Source organism: Pleurodeles waltl, chromosome 3_1 (assembly GCF_031143425.1).
Source record: "Pleurodeles waltl isolate 20211129_DDA chromosome 3_1, aPleWal1.hap1.20221129, whole genome shotgun sequence".
NCBI lineage: Eukaryota > Metazoa > Chordata > Amphibia > Caudata > Salamandridae > Pleurodeles > Pleurodeles waltl.
The window spans coordinates 549,392,206-549,407,663 of NC_090440.1; the positions used below are offsets into that span (position 1 = coordinate 549,392,206).

Consider the following 15,458-nt stretch of genomic DNA (forward strand, 5'->3'; position numbering starts at 1 on the left):
CAAAGGATGTACAGCGGAATTATAGCAGTGTGAAGGGTTTTGTTTGCTTGTTTCCGGGACCAAAGTACAAGGATAGAGACTCTGAACAGTCTGTGGCCACAATTGCGTTGCTGAACAAAACCATAACATAACATATAAATTCTCCTCCAGTCAATCTCCCCCTTGGTCCCCATTGGTTATTTGTTTGAATCTGTCCTGGAGGATCAGTGGACAGAGCGGATATAATTTATCTGGCTAACACTAGTGTTGTAAAGTGTGTGCACTCCATTTCAATCTCCCCTCTAAGTTCCTGCTCAATCATGCATCCTCCTCCCCAGCAGCAGGAGGATCTCCTGGCTCTTGTAATTCTGATATACTAGCTGACCAAGCTCGCAAGTTCGTCTTCCAGTCGCTCATCCTTGTGAACATGGGGCATTCGTACCGCCTCTACCCATTCAGCTATGTCTTTTATTGATGCAGCGTGGGTAGGGGGTGCCGGCTGTAGGCATGCTATAGCTATGTGCCTTTTCCAAGAAGGACAATTTTCCTGCTGATAATGTTCCTTGGCAGGTGACTTAAGAATACCCAACAGCAGTGCTTGAATTTCTAGTTCTACCTTCTACCCTGAGGCCCTAGTAATACTACGTAACACAGTATTCCAATAGCAGGATAGGGAGGGACAGAACCATACCATATGTAAGAAAGCACCATTGGCACTACACATCGGGGACAGCTTGGCGACCAATGGATATAGAGCACATGCAGTGTTTGTGGAGTGAAATATGTCTGGTGTATAGAATTATATTGTTTGACGCGAGCATTGGAACCAACTCTTAGTACCCCCATTGTGGATTTTTACCCAGTCCCCTGGCTCGCAGTGGTTCCCTAATTATTGTTTCCCATTTGGTCTGTATAGAAAGCACCATACGTGGGAGGTCAGAAGGCAGTGCTCGATAAAAGTGGGAGACCAACCTACGTCCTCCGGCCATACCAAGCATGACTGACAAGGCATTGGAACTAGTCGGCTCATCAGGGAAGGAGTGCCACACCTTGCACGCTGATCTCGAGATCTTCATGTACTGAAGGTACTGTCCTTTCCTTAAGAAGAACGAGGCCGTAGCCTCCTCTCTGGAATGAAGCGCTGCTCTGTGTAAAGGTCCCCATAGTTTTGCATTCACCATCTTTCCATCTCTGTAAAGACATGGATTCTGTGAAATTTTCTGAAAAGGTTGTACCACCCAAAGAGGCATCTCTGGGGCGTAAGGAGCATGACAGCTAACCCGTTGAACCACTCCCTCCCTCACCCTTGCCACCAAACAACTGATGTGGAGGAAGGGAGGAGGGACCCACTGCCCCATCATCAGCAGGACAGGCGGCCCCTGCAAAAGACTCCTCTCCCATTTGTCTTCTGGGCCAAGCCAGTGGACCACGTGCTATAGCTGGGCTGCCATGTAATAAAGCTCCAGATGAGGAACATGAAGACCTCCCTGCTCCCAAGTTCTTTTAGATAGCCATTCCAACACGCTTATGCCGGGGCCCCAGATCAGGTTCACCATCAGACCATCAATGGTCCGGAAGTAGTGACGTGGGATCTCATATAAAGTGTTCTGCAGGGCGTAAATACAATGAGAAAGTATTATCTTTTTAGTTATAGCAATCCTACCCATTAAAGATGATGGCAACTCACTCCCGAAGCTAGTCAAGTTTTGCACCCCCTCTACCACTCACCTGATATTTCGCTCAAGGTAGGTCAGGCCGTATGAGTCAACTGGACCACAAGATAACAAATCTCTTGTGGCTCCCAAGGGAACCCTGCATTGGGGAGATCCTTAGCAGGGATCTCTGCCAGTCTGCCCAGCAGAAACAACCTAGATTTGTTTGGGCTGACTCTCAGTCCCGAGATCTCTACAAACTCTTGCATGATATTAAGTAGGATGGGTGCAGAGTATGTCAGCTGCCACAGATACACAAAGACAGTGTCTGCATAAAAACCGATCTCCTGGAGCACACGCCATAGATATTCCTATTTCAGGGAATCAAATGCCTGCTCAATACCTAGGAGTGCCAGGGCATATTCATAAGTTAGTAGTTGTGGGGCATGTGCCAATGGCCTTAAAGTATGCAAGGTGTTCATTCTCTTGACAAAACCCAATTGGTCTGGGTTTATCAGTGTGGGCATCCGGGAGAGCAGACAAGCTTCCAGGGCACTACTGAGGATTTTCATGTCCATGTTTAACAAGGAAATCTGCCTGTAGGCCGTCATTAGGTCCTTTCCCAGTTTCGTAATCATGACCACTACAGCCTCCCAGAGGGAGGACTGCAATGTGCCAAGTTGTAGTGCCTCTTTATAGACTTCCAACAGCTTTTCAGCTAGGACGTCTGCAACTTGTGATCAGTTTCTGTGGGGAGTCCTTCGCTCCCCGGGGCTTTAGCCATTTTGTGGAGTTTAATTGCCGCAACAACCTCCTCTTTGCAGAGCAGGGCATCCATAGTGTCCCCGGACTCTGAATCCAGGCGAGGGAGCTGTACGTTCATCAGAAATTCTGACAAAGACTCTCACTATGGGGACAATTTCTCAGCGTAGACTGCACGGAGATCAGAGTAGAACACAATATTGATTGCCCTATAAGTGTGAACCAGGACACCCGCATCTGCACTTAATGAGATTATTGTGGGATCAAGGGAATCGCGTCAGATAAACCGCGCTAGGAGTGTACCCGTTCTGTCTCCCTCCGCATGCCAGCGCTGCCTATACGTCACATGTTGATGCTTCTCAAGTCGATCCCAGTCGTCCAGTAGCTCAGTCTGTTCCGCACGCCAGGGCGCTAACACTTGGTGATCGAAGGGAAGCGCTACCTCCAATCGGCCCATTCTCCTTTCACTGACCTGGATGTCAAGTTCCAATTGACAAACCTATAGGATATGGTGAGGCAGACTACTCGTAGAATGACCTTCATGGCCTCCCAATCAATGCATCCGTGGGGGGCCGAACTCCAATTGTCTGTAAAGGAGTATGTCCATGCATCCTGAACCATCTGTGCAAATGGGGGATCTTCCAGGGCCTCTGCTCTGAGACGCCTCAAAGGTATCATCGGGTGACCCAGCGCTCCCCAAAAGCTCATCAAGAGTGGGGAGTGGTCAGATAGGTAGCTGGGTAAATGAGTGATATCTGTCACCCCGGGTGAAAATTTGGCAGCAGAGACAAAACAATAATCCTGGTGGCTAGAAGTATGTGTCACCGGGGTATAACAAGAATACAGTTTCTACGAAAGGTGTCTCTCGCAACAGATATCATGTAGGGCCAGCCCCTCTAGTGTGTCATGAAGGGTTGCAGTAAGTTGGGGTTTAGTGTTGGGACAACACTGCTTCGGTCGAGTTCCCCATCCAAGACAAAGTTACAGTCACCTGCGAGCACCACAGCAGCTTCTATTTAAGGTGCTGCTTTAGCCATGACATCGGGAAAAAGTTTGGACAATCAATATTGGGTGCTTAGACATTAATAAAACACAGTTCCCGCCCATCAAGGTTCCCATATAATATGACAAACCTCTCTTCAGAATCCACCAGACGGTTATGATGATTAAAAGGCACCCTAAGGCCACCCAGATAAGCGCACTGCATGTGTATCCAGAGTATGAGGTGGCAGAAATCTGCCCTCTCCTGCGCTTATGTAAACTAGGAATGCAATCCCGATATGTCTCATGAAGGAGTGCAACAGCAATCTTGTAGCATCTGAAGTAAGCAAGCACTCTTCTAGGTTTCTCAAACTGGGCTAGTCCTCAGACATTCCAGGTAATCACTTTGCTCATATTGGCAGCCATACTCTGCATAGGTCATTAACATTCCACTCAGTCCTCCACAACTGCCCATAGCCAAGCCTCCAGTACACCGACTTCACCAACCCGTTCCAGGAGGTAGCAAACATAGCAAAGCCATACCAGTATATCAAACAGTTCCTCAAAAAAACTTCCTGTAAATTCCCCCAACTCCCCCCTGCCCTTGGGCAGTGTCGCCCGCCCACCCAGTCCATAGATAAACAAGATGGGAGTCAGCAGATCCCACCCAATATCACAACTTCAATTAGGTGAGAAACAAAAACAAAACAAAACACTTCCAACCACTCACTTGTGCAACTTGTGCTCTGCAAGGGGCTGGATCATCGGGAAAGGTGTGAGGCCAAGGCACCTAAGCCCCCCTCCTCACGTCACCAACCTCTAAATGCGGCACCCCTGTCAGCATACCATATGTCAGCTAAGAAAACAAGAAAATTGAACACATCTTCCCATCTACAGGGAAGGCAAATAACAATAACTCACAGTACATTACATAACTCTCTTGATCGCTTTATGCCCCCCACTGAGGTCGAATCCAGCCTCACCCCCCCTGGGGTGGGGGGGGAGCAATGAAGGTGTGTCTGAGGACGCAGGCGGGTCACTGCCCACCTCAATTCACAGCATGTCCTGTGGGAGCCATAGGTCAGGGCTGAGCGGAGTCAGTATTTCACATGTCTGATCTCCCTGTAAGTCTTGTGAAACCTCAGGTGAATCCGGCACCACAGCCCGCAGAGTACCATCGGAGTAAACTGCAATTTTCTCCGATCGTCTGTCCTCATATGCATTCTTCCAGCAGCCCCACTGTTGCAGCTGCCCTGATTGATCTTGCGCAGCCGGCTGAGGCGAGCTTACTTGTGACGGGTCCTGTGTGGATCTGCTGCCTCCTTTCAAGTCCAGCCAATCGCTGACGTCCTCCACAGAAAAGAAGAAAGGAGTCTTCTCTTCATTCTAAACCCTCAGTTTTTCCAGGAACATAAGGTTATAGTTCAAGTTTAGTTTCCGCAACCTTTCCTTGACGACACAAAAGCCTTTTTTTGTTCCTGGATTCTTTGTGTGTAATCCGGTAGATAGAAATAAGATGACCCTCGAACGTCAAGGGGCCCCTCGTCCAGGCATTCTACAGGATAGCATCCCTGTTGCGAAAGTTGAGTATAGACAGGTGATCATCGCCCTAGGCTGTGCCCCAGGTCTCAGAGGTGGGGCAACTGCCCTGTGTGCCCTCTCGATTGTAAAGAACTTTGACAGTCTTTTGGAGAGAAGCACAGTGGTGATAAAGTCCTAAAAAAAAACAATTGCGGACTCCCCCTCTGCTTTCTCTGGGAACCCCTCAAAACGTAGGTTATTGCAGCAGGATCGCCCTCAGAATCCTCCATCTGATCGTCTAGGCACGTTGTCTGTTTTTGTAGTCGAATGACGGTGTCTCTAAGGGAACAGATCTCTTGTTGTAAGGTATTGACATCTTATTTTGTGTTGGTCACCCGTTCCGTCACTTTATGCAGGTCAGCCCTCAGCAGATTGACATCTATGGAGAGGGACTCAATCTTATGTGCCAGCTCTCACGGGATGTCTGTATTGCTGTCATGAGGTCTGCCAAAGAGGGTTCCCCTCCCGACTGCGGCTCCACATTGGTCTGTAGAGGCTCTTCATGTTACTGGTTTCCCTTGTAGGGTGTCTGTGTAGTTCAAGATTTTATTTGGAGTTTCTTGACGTTTTTGTCCTTCCTCATGATAGAATGCTGAAGAGAGCTTCATTACTTTGTGATCCAGGGCGTCTGGTTACCTTTAATCCTGTCGGGGGCCAGCAGCAGGAGTCACAAATGTCAACTCGAGTTGCCTGCATTCTCAAAGGAATACACTGTCACTGAATTCATACAGGATATTTGCTTATTTATTCTTCCAATACAATTCATAGCTGTAGTCATTAACAAGTTCAGTTTTTCGTAGGTGATAATAGTCAGCACCACAGCCCGGATGCTCGTACTTTGTGACCATGTCTAAACAAACGACGTGGAGGTTTGTGTGTGTTTTCTCAGCTGCTGATAAAGGAAGGTGAAAGATTTTTCATCCAGAACCAAAAAGTTTTAACCTGGTAGTATTATGTAAACATGTTAACATACTCCAAAACATTTGAATGTCCTAAAGGACAGTTCCACGAAAGTGTTATGCAACAAAATGGTAGTTTTGTAGGGTGGTGTCAGGACAATAATTTTCAGACACATCAAGCAAAAAGAGAGGGTTGCTATTCAATATATCCTCAATTGGTAGTTGATAAATCAATTCATGCCAAATATTAAAAGGGTTCTCAATGAGCAAAGTAGATATTCCCCTATTACAGTTTATTTGCCAACATTGTCCTAGGATGTCGAATCAGGTCTTCAGTGCTTAAAACAAACTTGAGAAATTTAAAAAAAAAATACCTTTTAAATTGCTGTTCACCATGCAGATTAAGTGAGACTTTAATGGTTCAAGAAACTTATCTTCAAATACATAAGCATGTTTTAGTTATAAGAACAAATTCTACATTTATTCCCAAGGTCATATCTAATATCCATGCCAACCTGGCATAAATATACTATCTTTCTTTCAAAATCTGAGTACGCTAGCCGAAAGATCATTACATACTTTAGATTTAAGGAGGGGCATATGTATTATATGTAAGACACTAATTCAGTAAATAAATCTCAGCAATTTTCGTTTTGTTGCTCATGCAGCACAGCTCAATGGAACTGTAAGTAGAAAGGGAAGAATATCAAATGGGCTTTACAAATATTTCACTTCTGACATTCTTTAGCAGATAAAGCCATAGACAAGCAGACAAAAGGCTAAGCTGAAAGGAGGTGGAGCATTGCAGTATTTTGACAGCATCTCCGTTAATATATGTCCAGCAGCACCGCCCTCACCAATGCACTTTTTGCTACTCACTACTGTGCATATATTCTATCTCAAACAGATGCACAAACAGGTCTGACTGTTTAAAACGTTTATTTGGCACTACTCACACTTCACTCCCTCTTTAAAAGAAGGTAACACTGCTGCACTATCTATATGCAGCATATACATCTGAAATAAGTTGATGCCGTAAAACAAAAATGAGTTGCTTAACTCTATCAGTAGTTTGATTATTAAAACATACGGCCTCCACCACCTCCTAATGAAGGTGGGGAGTTAGAGGGCATAGTATGAAATCTACAAGGACATTACATTACCTATGTTGCTCTCAGATGACAGTACATGCTGTGGCATTGGAGACTTAAGCTTGATGTGTAGTGAGTCATAATAGCTTTGCCTATGTTCCAAATACAAAATAAAACTTTTTTAAAACAAAATATTTCAAACTATTTATTGGATGGCAGAAAAATGTCAAGCTTTACTTACAAGTAAATAACTAGTTTCTTGTTTCACAAACATAAGACAAATGCTTCATCATATCTTCAATGTTGTTGTGTTCTTTGTGTCGGGTTCAGCAGCCCCTCAACAAGACTTAATGAGTGCTTTCATTAAGTAACTCAACCTCCTCTTCTTTACAGTGGGGATCTGCGGTGTACCTCTGCTACAAAAAGTCAGTGGCGAAGACCAATGCAATCTCTTATAAAGCTGGTGAGTGCTTCATTGTCTCCAACAGTCTTTTGACACCTGCTGATCAGTTTTGTTGGCATATGCATAATACATATGTATAAATATGCCAGCCTATTATATGCTTTGTACTATTTTGCCTGAAAGGTGGTTTTAATAAGCACCATTTTAAAAGTAATATATAAGGTGGTTAAGGTTTTCAAATGAATGTACTTATGCCCCCGTCCAGTTTTCAATCATTTTAAACCATAACATTGATTTGAGGGAAAATAGCACAGATATCTCTGGTAAGTTTTCTCTTGTTGGCCTGAATTATAAGGATAATGCATACTGTTTGTTTAGCAATGTTACTAAACACAGCCAGCATTGATGTTTCAACAAGTAATTGCTGATAAAATTAGGTTCACAGATGCCCACGCTCACTATATTTTAAAATCAGACTGGCAAGTATTTCATTCCATGGTCTGGAAGTCTCTTGTATTTACTATATCTGTCTGTCTGATTATCTGCCTATTAGCTCTTCACGAGTAGGTAGAGCCTCCAATGGCCATGCATGTCGCCATTTGTTTTCAGATTGCATAGTGAAGGCACTTTATTATAGAAAGAAGCTTTGGCAAAGCAAAGAAGGGGCATTTTGTATAGTGCACAACCTACATTCACACTTAACCAAGCACACACCAATGCCGAAAGTCATACACTTACAGACATCTATGCATAGGCAGAGCAAGACATTCACTAGCACCCATGCACATAGACTTGCCGATATCATACACTCAGACCACCGTACATGAAGGCATCCATGCACACAGACTGAAAGAAATACTGACAAAAAGTCTGACAGATATTTCTGCAGACAAACCACCACAGAAAAGCTCATAAACTCTCAGTGCAAATCTAGAAACACATGTGGTGGTACACAGCACACTTACAGTCATACCCCACAGAAGTAGGCATACATGGATGGACGTACAACATTCGGACTTCTGAATGTGGTTGGACAGACTGATGGATTCAGCCTTCATGTGCATTTAATATTTAGCTGCTCTTAGAGGAGGATATTTAATTTGAGCTGCAATAATGAGTAGGTTGTCAAAGCCATTCTAATCCTCTGCCCGTGATTATAGAAAATCCTTCCATTGGGTCATGTATTGTTTCAGTCTCCATGCCCATACAGTTCTTGTGCTCTTTGGAAGGATCACCAGTTTGAATGTGTATATTCAGTGGGTTTACACAGTCGTGAGACCACTCAGTCACTTAAGAATGCTTTACATGTGACAGAGTCCATACATTGGAATGCGGAGGAAAAAGTTGTGCATAATCAGTCACTTGAGGGCCAGAGTTCAATATTCTTAAGTCGCTATTCTTAATGTTCTTCATTTGAGGTTGTTGTTGCATGTTGATCAGTTGTAGGCAAGCCAGCACATTTCTGTTTTAAAATCTCACACTTATCTTTTTTCCAAGGTTCGGGTTGACAGCATTCCATTGTCTCACTTCACTACCATCTCTGTATGCTTATTAGATTCACTTGTAGTGGATTTCCGTGTATAGTCATAAGCGTTGAATAGTTACGCTCCCCTGCGGGGTCCCCGGAGCATTTTTTCCAATATGTCTTCTTAAGTGTTGATGTTCAGCTTTCTTCAGGAAGGCCTGCATAGTCATTTAAGAATGTTGTTATGCATCCTAAAGGATGAGGCTACAGTGGCCGCCAAAATTGTCCTTCTTCTTGATACAAAAGAGAACTAGACCAATGAGACATGCACTCAAATGCATGAATATTTTGTAAAATAACAGAAAACAATCTTTCACAAACCCTTTTGTAATAGAAGATAAGGATGAAGAAGGAGCGCAGGCAGTGTAGCCCATAGGCTGCCATTATTAAGATAGAAAAAAGGAGACTGTGTCTTCAAGAACACTGGGACCTCTAATATCCCATGCCTAGTCAGAGGCAGCTACCTCAGTTTCTTTTGTAGGCAGTACTAGATGATTTATAGAGGAGCCTGTTTATTATTTTGTCTAGTCCACCGAGGATGAGGGAGGGTTACTTATGACTATCATAGAAATTCCCCTACGAGAGAACTGGAGTTACAGGTAAGAAACTATACTTTCTCTCGTAGGAGATTTCCATGTATAACCATAAGCGTTGTAGCAAGCCCATCCCCATTGAAAGCGTTGGAGGGGGCAGAACAATAACGAGAAAGTTTGTCAAGCAAAGAGATTTCTGAGGGAAGACTGCCCTACTTGAGCATCTGTGCTAGCATCAGAATAAAGACAGTAATGATTAGTGAATGTGTGGACTGACCTCCATATATCGGCTTTGCAAATATCTGCCAAGGGGATATTTCTCATCAAGGCAGTTGTGGCTGACTCGGCCCTGGTGGAGTGTTCTTTTGATCTGCCAGTGAGAGTCTTATTAGCTGGCTGATAACAGTACAGAATACACAAAATAGTCCGTCTAGAGAGTGATTATTTAGAGGTGGCAAGACCTGTGTGAAACAGCCCATAGTTAACTAACAATTGTTGTGATCTGCAAATATATTTGGTTTTGTCTAGGTAAAACTTTAAAACCCTCTACATCCAGAGATTGAAGTGCTCTCTCCGCAGGAGTAGATTAATTTTGAAAGAAAGTTGCTAAAGAAATAGTCTGGTTCACATGAAAATCAAAGATAACTTTAGGTAGGAATTTAGAATGGGTCCTCATAACTACTTTGAAAGCGTGGAAGACTGTGTATGGTTCATGAGCACAGAGTGCCTGGATGTCGCTAAACCTGTGTGCTGATATAATTGCTACAAGGAAAGCAGTTTTCCTAATGAGGTGTTGGAGAGATGCCTTGTGTATGAGCTCAAATGGTTGTTGCACAAGACGTGAAAGGACAACTTTAAGCTCCTATGGTGGAGAAGGGTGCTTAAGAGGAGGAAAGACCTTCTTTATCCCTCTAGGAAATCTTTGATGACGGGGATTTAAAAAAAGGTTTGTGAAGGACTATTCCTGCCTGCAGTGAGAGTTGCCAGGTGGACTTTAACAGAAGAGAATTGCAGACCAGATTTAGCAAGTTGCAACAAATTTGGGAGAATGACAACCACCTGGCAAGATGCAGGGTATGTCATCTTGAAAGAACACCAAATGCAAAATTTCTTCCATTTGAAGGCATATGCAGATCAGGTGGATGGCCGCTTTGCCTCTTTAAGGATCTCTATACAGTCTTGTGGTAGGTTTAGGTGCTCATACTGTACTCGCTCAGGAGCCATGCTGGCAAATTCAATGAGGAGAGGTTGGGGTATCTCATGTGGCCTCCGAATTTCATCAGGAGGTCTGGCCTGCATGGCAGCCTGAGATGTGGACGGAGTGACCGGTGAAGACGGTCCGGGAACCACCTTTGCCTCAGCCACTCTGGTGCAATGAGGATCATCCTGGCTGTCGTCATTGCAAGTTTGAGTAGAACTGCCGGGATCAGGGGAATTGGTGGAAAGGTGTAAAGAAATTTGTTGGACCAGTTGATCCATAGGGTATTCCCCAACGATTCTGGATGATAAAACCTGGCGGCAAAGTTGTGGCATTTTTTGTTTTACACTGTGGCAAAGAGGTCTATAGAATGTGTGCCCCACAAGCGGAAGATATTTTGAGCGACATCTTCATTCAATACCAGCTCATGGTTTTCATCAAGAGCCCTAGTGAGTGCATCTGCCTGGACATTCTGAACGCCTGGAAGGTGAGTTGCTATTAACTTCAAATTCCTGGCAAGGAGCCAGTGCCAGATCATCTGGGCCTCTTGTGACAGTGTTTTGGTTTCCCCCTGCTTGTTCAGGTAGTACATGGTGGTTGTATTGTCTGTCTGAGTAAGCACGTTGTCAATGTTGAAAGACTGGTGAAACGCCAGTGCTAGATGGACTGCACAGAGTTTGAGGCGATCAATGTGGTATGTTGCCTCCTTCGGAGACCCTGAGCCTTGTATCTGTAGGTGACCCATGTGGGCTCCCCATCCAAGCAGAGGCATCTGTCATGATAGTCTGTGTTGGAACCTATTGATGAAATGGCATCCCTTGTAGGAGATTGCTTGGAGGACACCACCAGTTGAGGGATCTGATTGCATGAATGGATAGAGTGATCCCGACTTCCCAGTTTCCCATCAGCTGGTCCCGCTGGTCCTCTGGCCACTGCTGGAGAGGTCGCATGTGGAGGCAAGTGTTGGTAGTAAGAAAGATGCAGGAGGCCAGGGAGCCAAGAAGTGAGGAGATTGTGCGCAATGTTGGATGACACATTGTTTTGAGAGTGGGACACTTCTGGAGAATATATCAGTGTTGTTCCTCTGAAGGATGCACCTTTTCGTGAAGTGTGTCGATGGTAGCCCCTAAGAAGTGCGACCTCTGGACTGGTGTTGTCGTGGACTTGAGAAAGGTGACATGAAGATCCAACCGATGAAGGAGATCGCAAGTCCATCTGAATTGCAATTGAGCTTCTGGAATGGTGGACACCTTGATCAGCCAGCCATCCAGAAATGGGTAAACAAAAATTGGTGCTTTCATAGATGTGCTGCCACCACAGCCATGCACTTGAAAAAAGTTCTGGGTGCTGACTTGAGACCAAACAGTAGGCAGGTGTACTGGTAGTGATCTTGCCCCACAACGAGCCTTAGGAACTTATGCATCGTGCAGGTCGATGTAGCAAACCTAGCCTCCCTGGGAAATCTGGGGGTATAGTTTGTGTAGGGCTAGCATCCTGAACTTTTCCTTTCAAATCCGTTTGTTGGCGAGTTTGAAATGAAGGATGGGTCTGAACTCTTGCTTTTCCTTCTGTGGTACAAGGAAGTACCTGGAGTAAAAGCCTTCTCCCCGTTGGTTGAGGGGAACAGGTTCCACTGCCTTCTTTTGCAACAAGATGGTGACCTCCACCTTTAGAAGGTTGAGGTGAGAAGTGGATGACCTTTGTGGAATAGACGGTGGTGGAGCAGTAAACCTGAGACAATAGCCATTCTGCACAATATTCAAGACCCAGGCATCTGCCGTAATGCGTTGCCACTCTGCCAGGTACTTTGTGATGCTTCCACCTACCGGATTGGGTAACGGAAGAAGGGGAAGAAAGTATTCAGGGTTTTGAGGCTGTTGGTTGTTGACTACCCTGGTTGGGCTGGTGGGCCACGCATCCTCTTTGTTGTTTGCACTGAGGTTGGTAGGTTCTTTGACTCTGCTCCTGAGATCTTCCAGGCAGCCAATGAGGGGTTTGAACACAATAGTGCTCCAGGGTCCCCGCAGGTGGGCCGAACTATTCACTGCTTAGGACTATCATGGAAATACCCCTACTAGTGAACTGGAGTTACAAGCAAGAACTAAACCTTCTTTAATTATCGGTTGTAATGCTATTGAGTAGCTGTAAGTCAAACACTTGGTACGCTTAGGGTTGCCATGCCACTACATGTGTACAAAACTCCATTTAGGATGCTGGCCTTTCCCTTTAACAGATATATTTTTTCAGCTGCGTTTGCTTCATTGCTACACAAGAGAAACATTTTGTGTTTGATATTGGCAATTAACATGCTCTCGATTTTCTTCTTCCAAAGCAAGTTACTGTGCTATGACATTTTCTAACAAAGTAGATCAAAAGATCAAACTTGCTTCATGCATTCCTTTGATCTTCATACTTCAAATGTTTTCGTTAACCAGCGGTTACATTTCTCATCAATGGTTTTGTGCAATAAAGCATGATAATGGGATAGGATTGGTAAAATATGATGAGCATAGTGAAGCTAATGATTCCTTATTGGTAGATTGAGAGGTGATGAGGTGTGAATGCAGCAAACATCTGGATTTCAGGTGCCAGCAAGTAATATATTATTGTAGTGTGGCAGGCATACCTTATTTCATGTATCATTATGGTTGCGTAACTCCCCCACTCAGCCAAATGCAAAACCAGCAATATCGGATTATACACCCTGATGTCTTCTGCGTGATGCCACCAGTGACATTCATCATGCCAAGCTCAAGCAAGCATTGGCAAGCCAATAGATCTTGCCTAAATGACAGTTGGCTTTAGCAATATGTTCTTGCCATGTTGTACATCAGTGTGGTTGCTGTTCAGCATGGTTAAAAGTTAGTGGCGTGGGGTTTCATAGAGTGGAGTTGGGGATTTAAGTGTTGTAAAGTGTTGTACAGTTGAGGGGAGGAGAGTTGAGTTCAATCGTTCAGTGTCAGAGTGTGTTTTGGAGTGGCCTGGGATGGAATAGGGTGGAGTGAGTTGGGGTGGATTGGAGTAGAGTGGGGTGGGGTGGATTGAATTGGAGTAGGGTGGCGTTAAATAGGGTGAGGTGGATTGAAGTGGGGTGATTAGACTGGATCTGGGTGGGTGGATTGCATTGGGGTGGGTTTGAGTGGGGAGAATTGGAGTAGGGTGGAATAGACGAGTGAGGTGGATTAAAGTGGAGTGGGGTGGGGTGGTTTGAGGTGGATTGGGGGTGAGGTGGGCTGGATGGATTGGAGTGGGGTGGATTGGACCAGAGTCTAGTGAGTGTAGTCAACTGGGGTGGGGTGGATTGGAGTGGGATTGACTAGATTGAATTGGGATGGGATGGGGTGGACTGGAGTGGATTGATGGGGTAAATTGGGGTGGGGTTGATTGCACTGAGGTGGTTTTGACTGGAGTGGGGTGGATTTGACTGGAGTGGATTGGATGGAGATGGACTTGAGTGGGGGTGGAATGGAATGAGGTGGATTGGATTGATTGGGGTGGACTGAATTTGGGTAGATTGGATTGGGGTGGGGTGCATTGGACTGGGGTTGGGAGGATTGGAGTGGCGTTGACTTGGAAGTGTGTAGGGTGTATTGTAGTGAATTGGACTGGAGTGGGGAGGATTGAATTGAGTGGGGTGGTTTGGATTGGGGAGGACTTGATTGGTGTGGAGTGGGGTTCATTGGTGTGGGGGTGGATTAGATTGGTGTGGGTTAGGGTGGGTTGGATTGAGGTCGTTTGGAGTGGGGTGGATAGGACAGTAGTGGGGTGGATTAAGGTGGTCTGTATTGGACTGGAGTGGGGTGGATTAAGATAGATGCATTGAAATGGAGTGAGATGGTTTGGAGTAGATTGGATTGGGCGGAGTGGACTGAGCAGGGTGGTGTGGATTGGATTGGAGAAGAGTGGGGTAGAGAGAAGTAGTGTGGGTTGGATTGGAGTATAGTGGGGAGGATTGGATTAGTGGGTTGAACTGGATCAGAGTGGACTGGATTGGAACAGAGTGGGGTGGATTGGAGTGGGGGTGAGGTGGATGTAGTGGGGCTGAGTGGATGGGGTGGATTGAAATGGGATGGATTGGATTTGGTGGGTTGGATTGGATTGGGGTGTGGTAGATTGGATTGGAGTGGGGTGTGGTAGATTGGATTGGATTGGAGTGGGGTGGAGTGCATTGTGGTGGGTTGGATTGGAGTGGTGTGAGGTGGAGTGAGGTGGACAGGAATGTGGAGGTGGATTAGATTGAGTGGGATGGATTAGATTGGTCTAGATTGCAGAGGAGTGGATTGGTGTGGGGTGTATTGGTTTGGAGGTGGCGGATTAAAGTGAGCTGGATTGGACTGGGGAGGATAAAGGTATACTGGCTTGGAGTGAGATGAACTAGAATGAGATGGGTAGATTGGAGTGAGGTGGATTGGATTAGATTAGATTGGGGTAGATTGGATTTGATTTGATTTGATTGGATTGGAGTGGGATGGGTTGGATTGGAGCGGGGTGGAGTTGTATTAGAATGTTGTGTATTGGAGTGGCGCGGGTTGGAGAGTAGTGGGACGGGTTGGAGAGTAGTGGGACGGGTTGGACAGAGGGGTGGGTTGGACAGTCGTGGGGTGGACGGACTGTAGTGGGATGGACTGGATTGCAGTGGGCGGTCTGGAGTGGGGTGGAATGGAATGGAGTGGAGCGGACTGGGTTGGGGCAGATTGTTTTGGACTGGAGTTGGACAGATTGTTTTTTTTCATTGGAGTGGGACAGGTTGTTTTTTTCATTGGAGTGGGACAGGTTGTTTTGGATTTATATGGGGCAGATTGGAGTGGGCTGTTTATTTTGGATTGGAGTAAGGCAGATTGTTTTGGATTGGAG

The 15,458-nt window shown here is 45.4% G+C and overlaps 1 protein-coding gene across 5 annotated transcripts in view; it reads left to right on the forward strand.

Annotated features, from left to right (window-relative positions):
- The window catches only part of DENND4A (DENN domain containing 4A), a 518,288-nt gene that overhangs the window by 202,726 nt on the left and 300,104 nt on the right, over positions 1 to 15,458 (forward strand). For all 5 annotated transcript variants that reach the window (XM_069222901.1, XM_069222904.1, XM_069222905.1 and 2 more), the window contains exon 4: positions 7,339 to 7,408. In XM_069222901.1, coding sequence (XP_069079002.1) covers positions 7,339 to 7,408 — 70 coding nt within the window. The remainder of the gene's footprint in view (positions 1 to 7,338; positions 7,409 to 15,458) is intronic.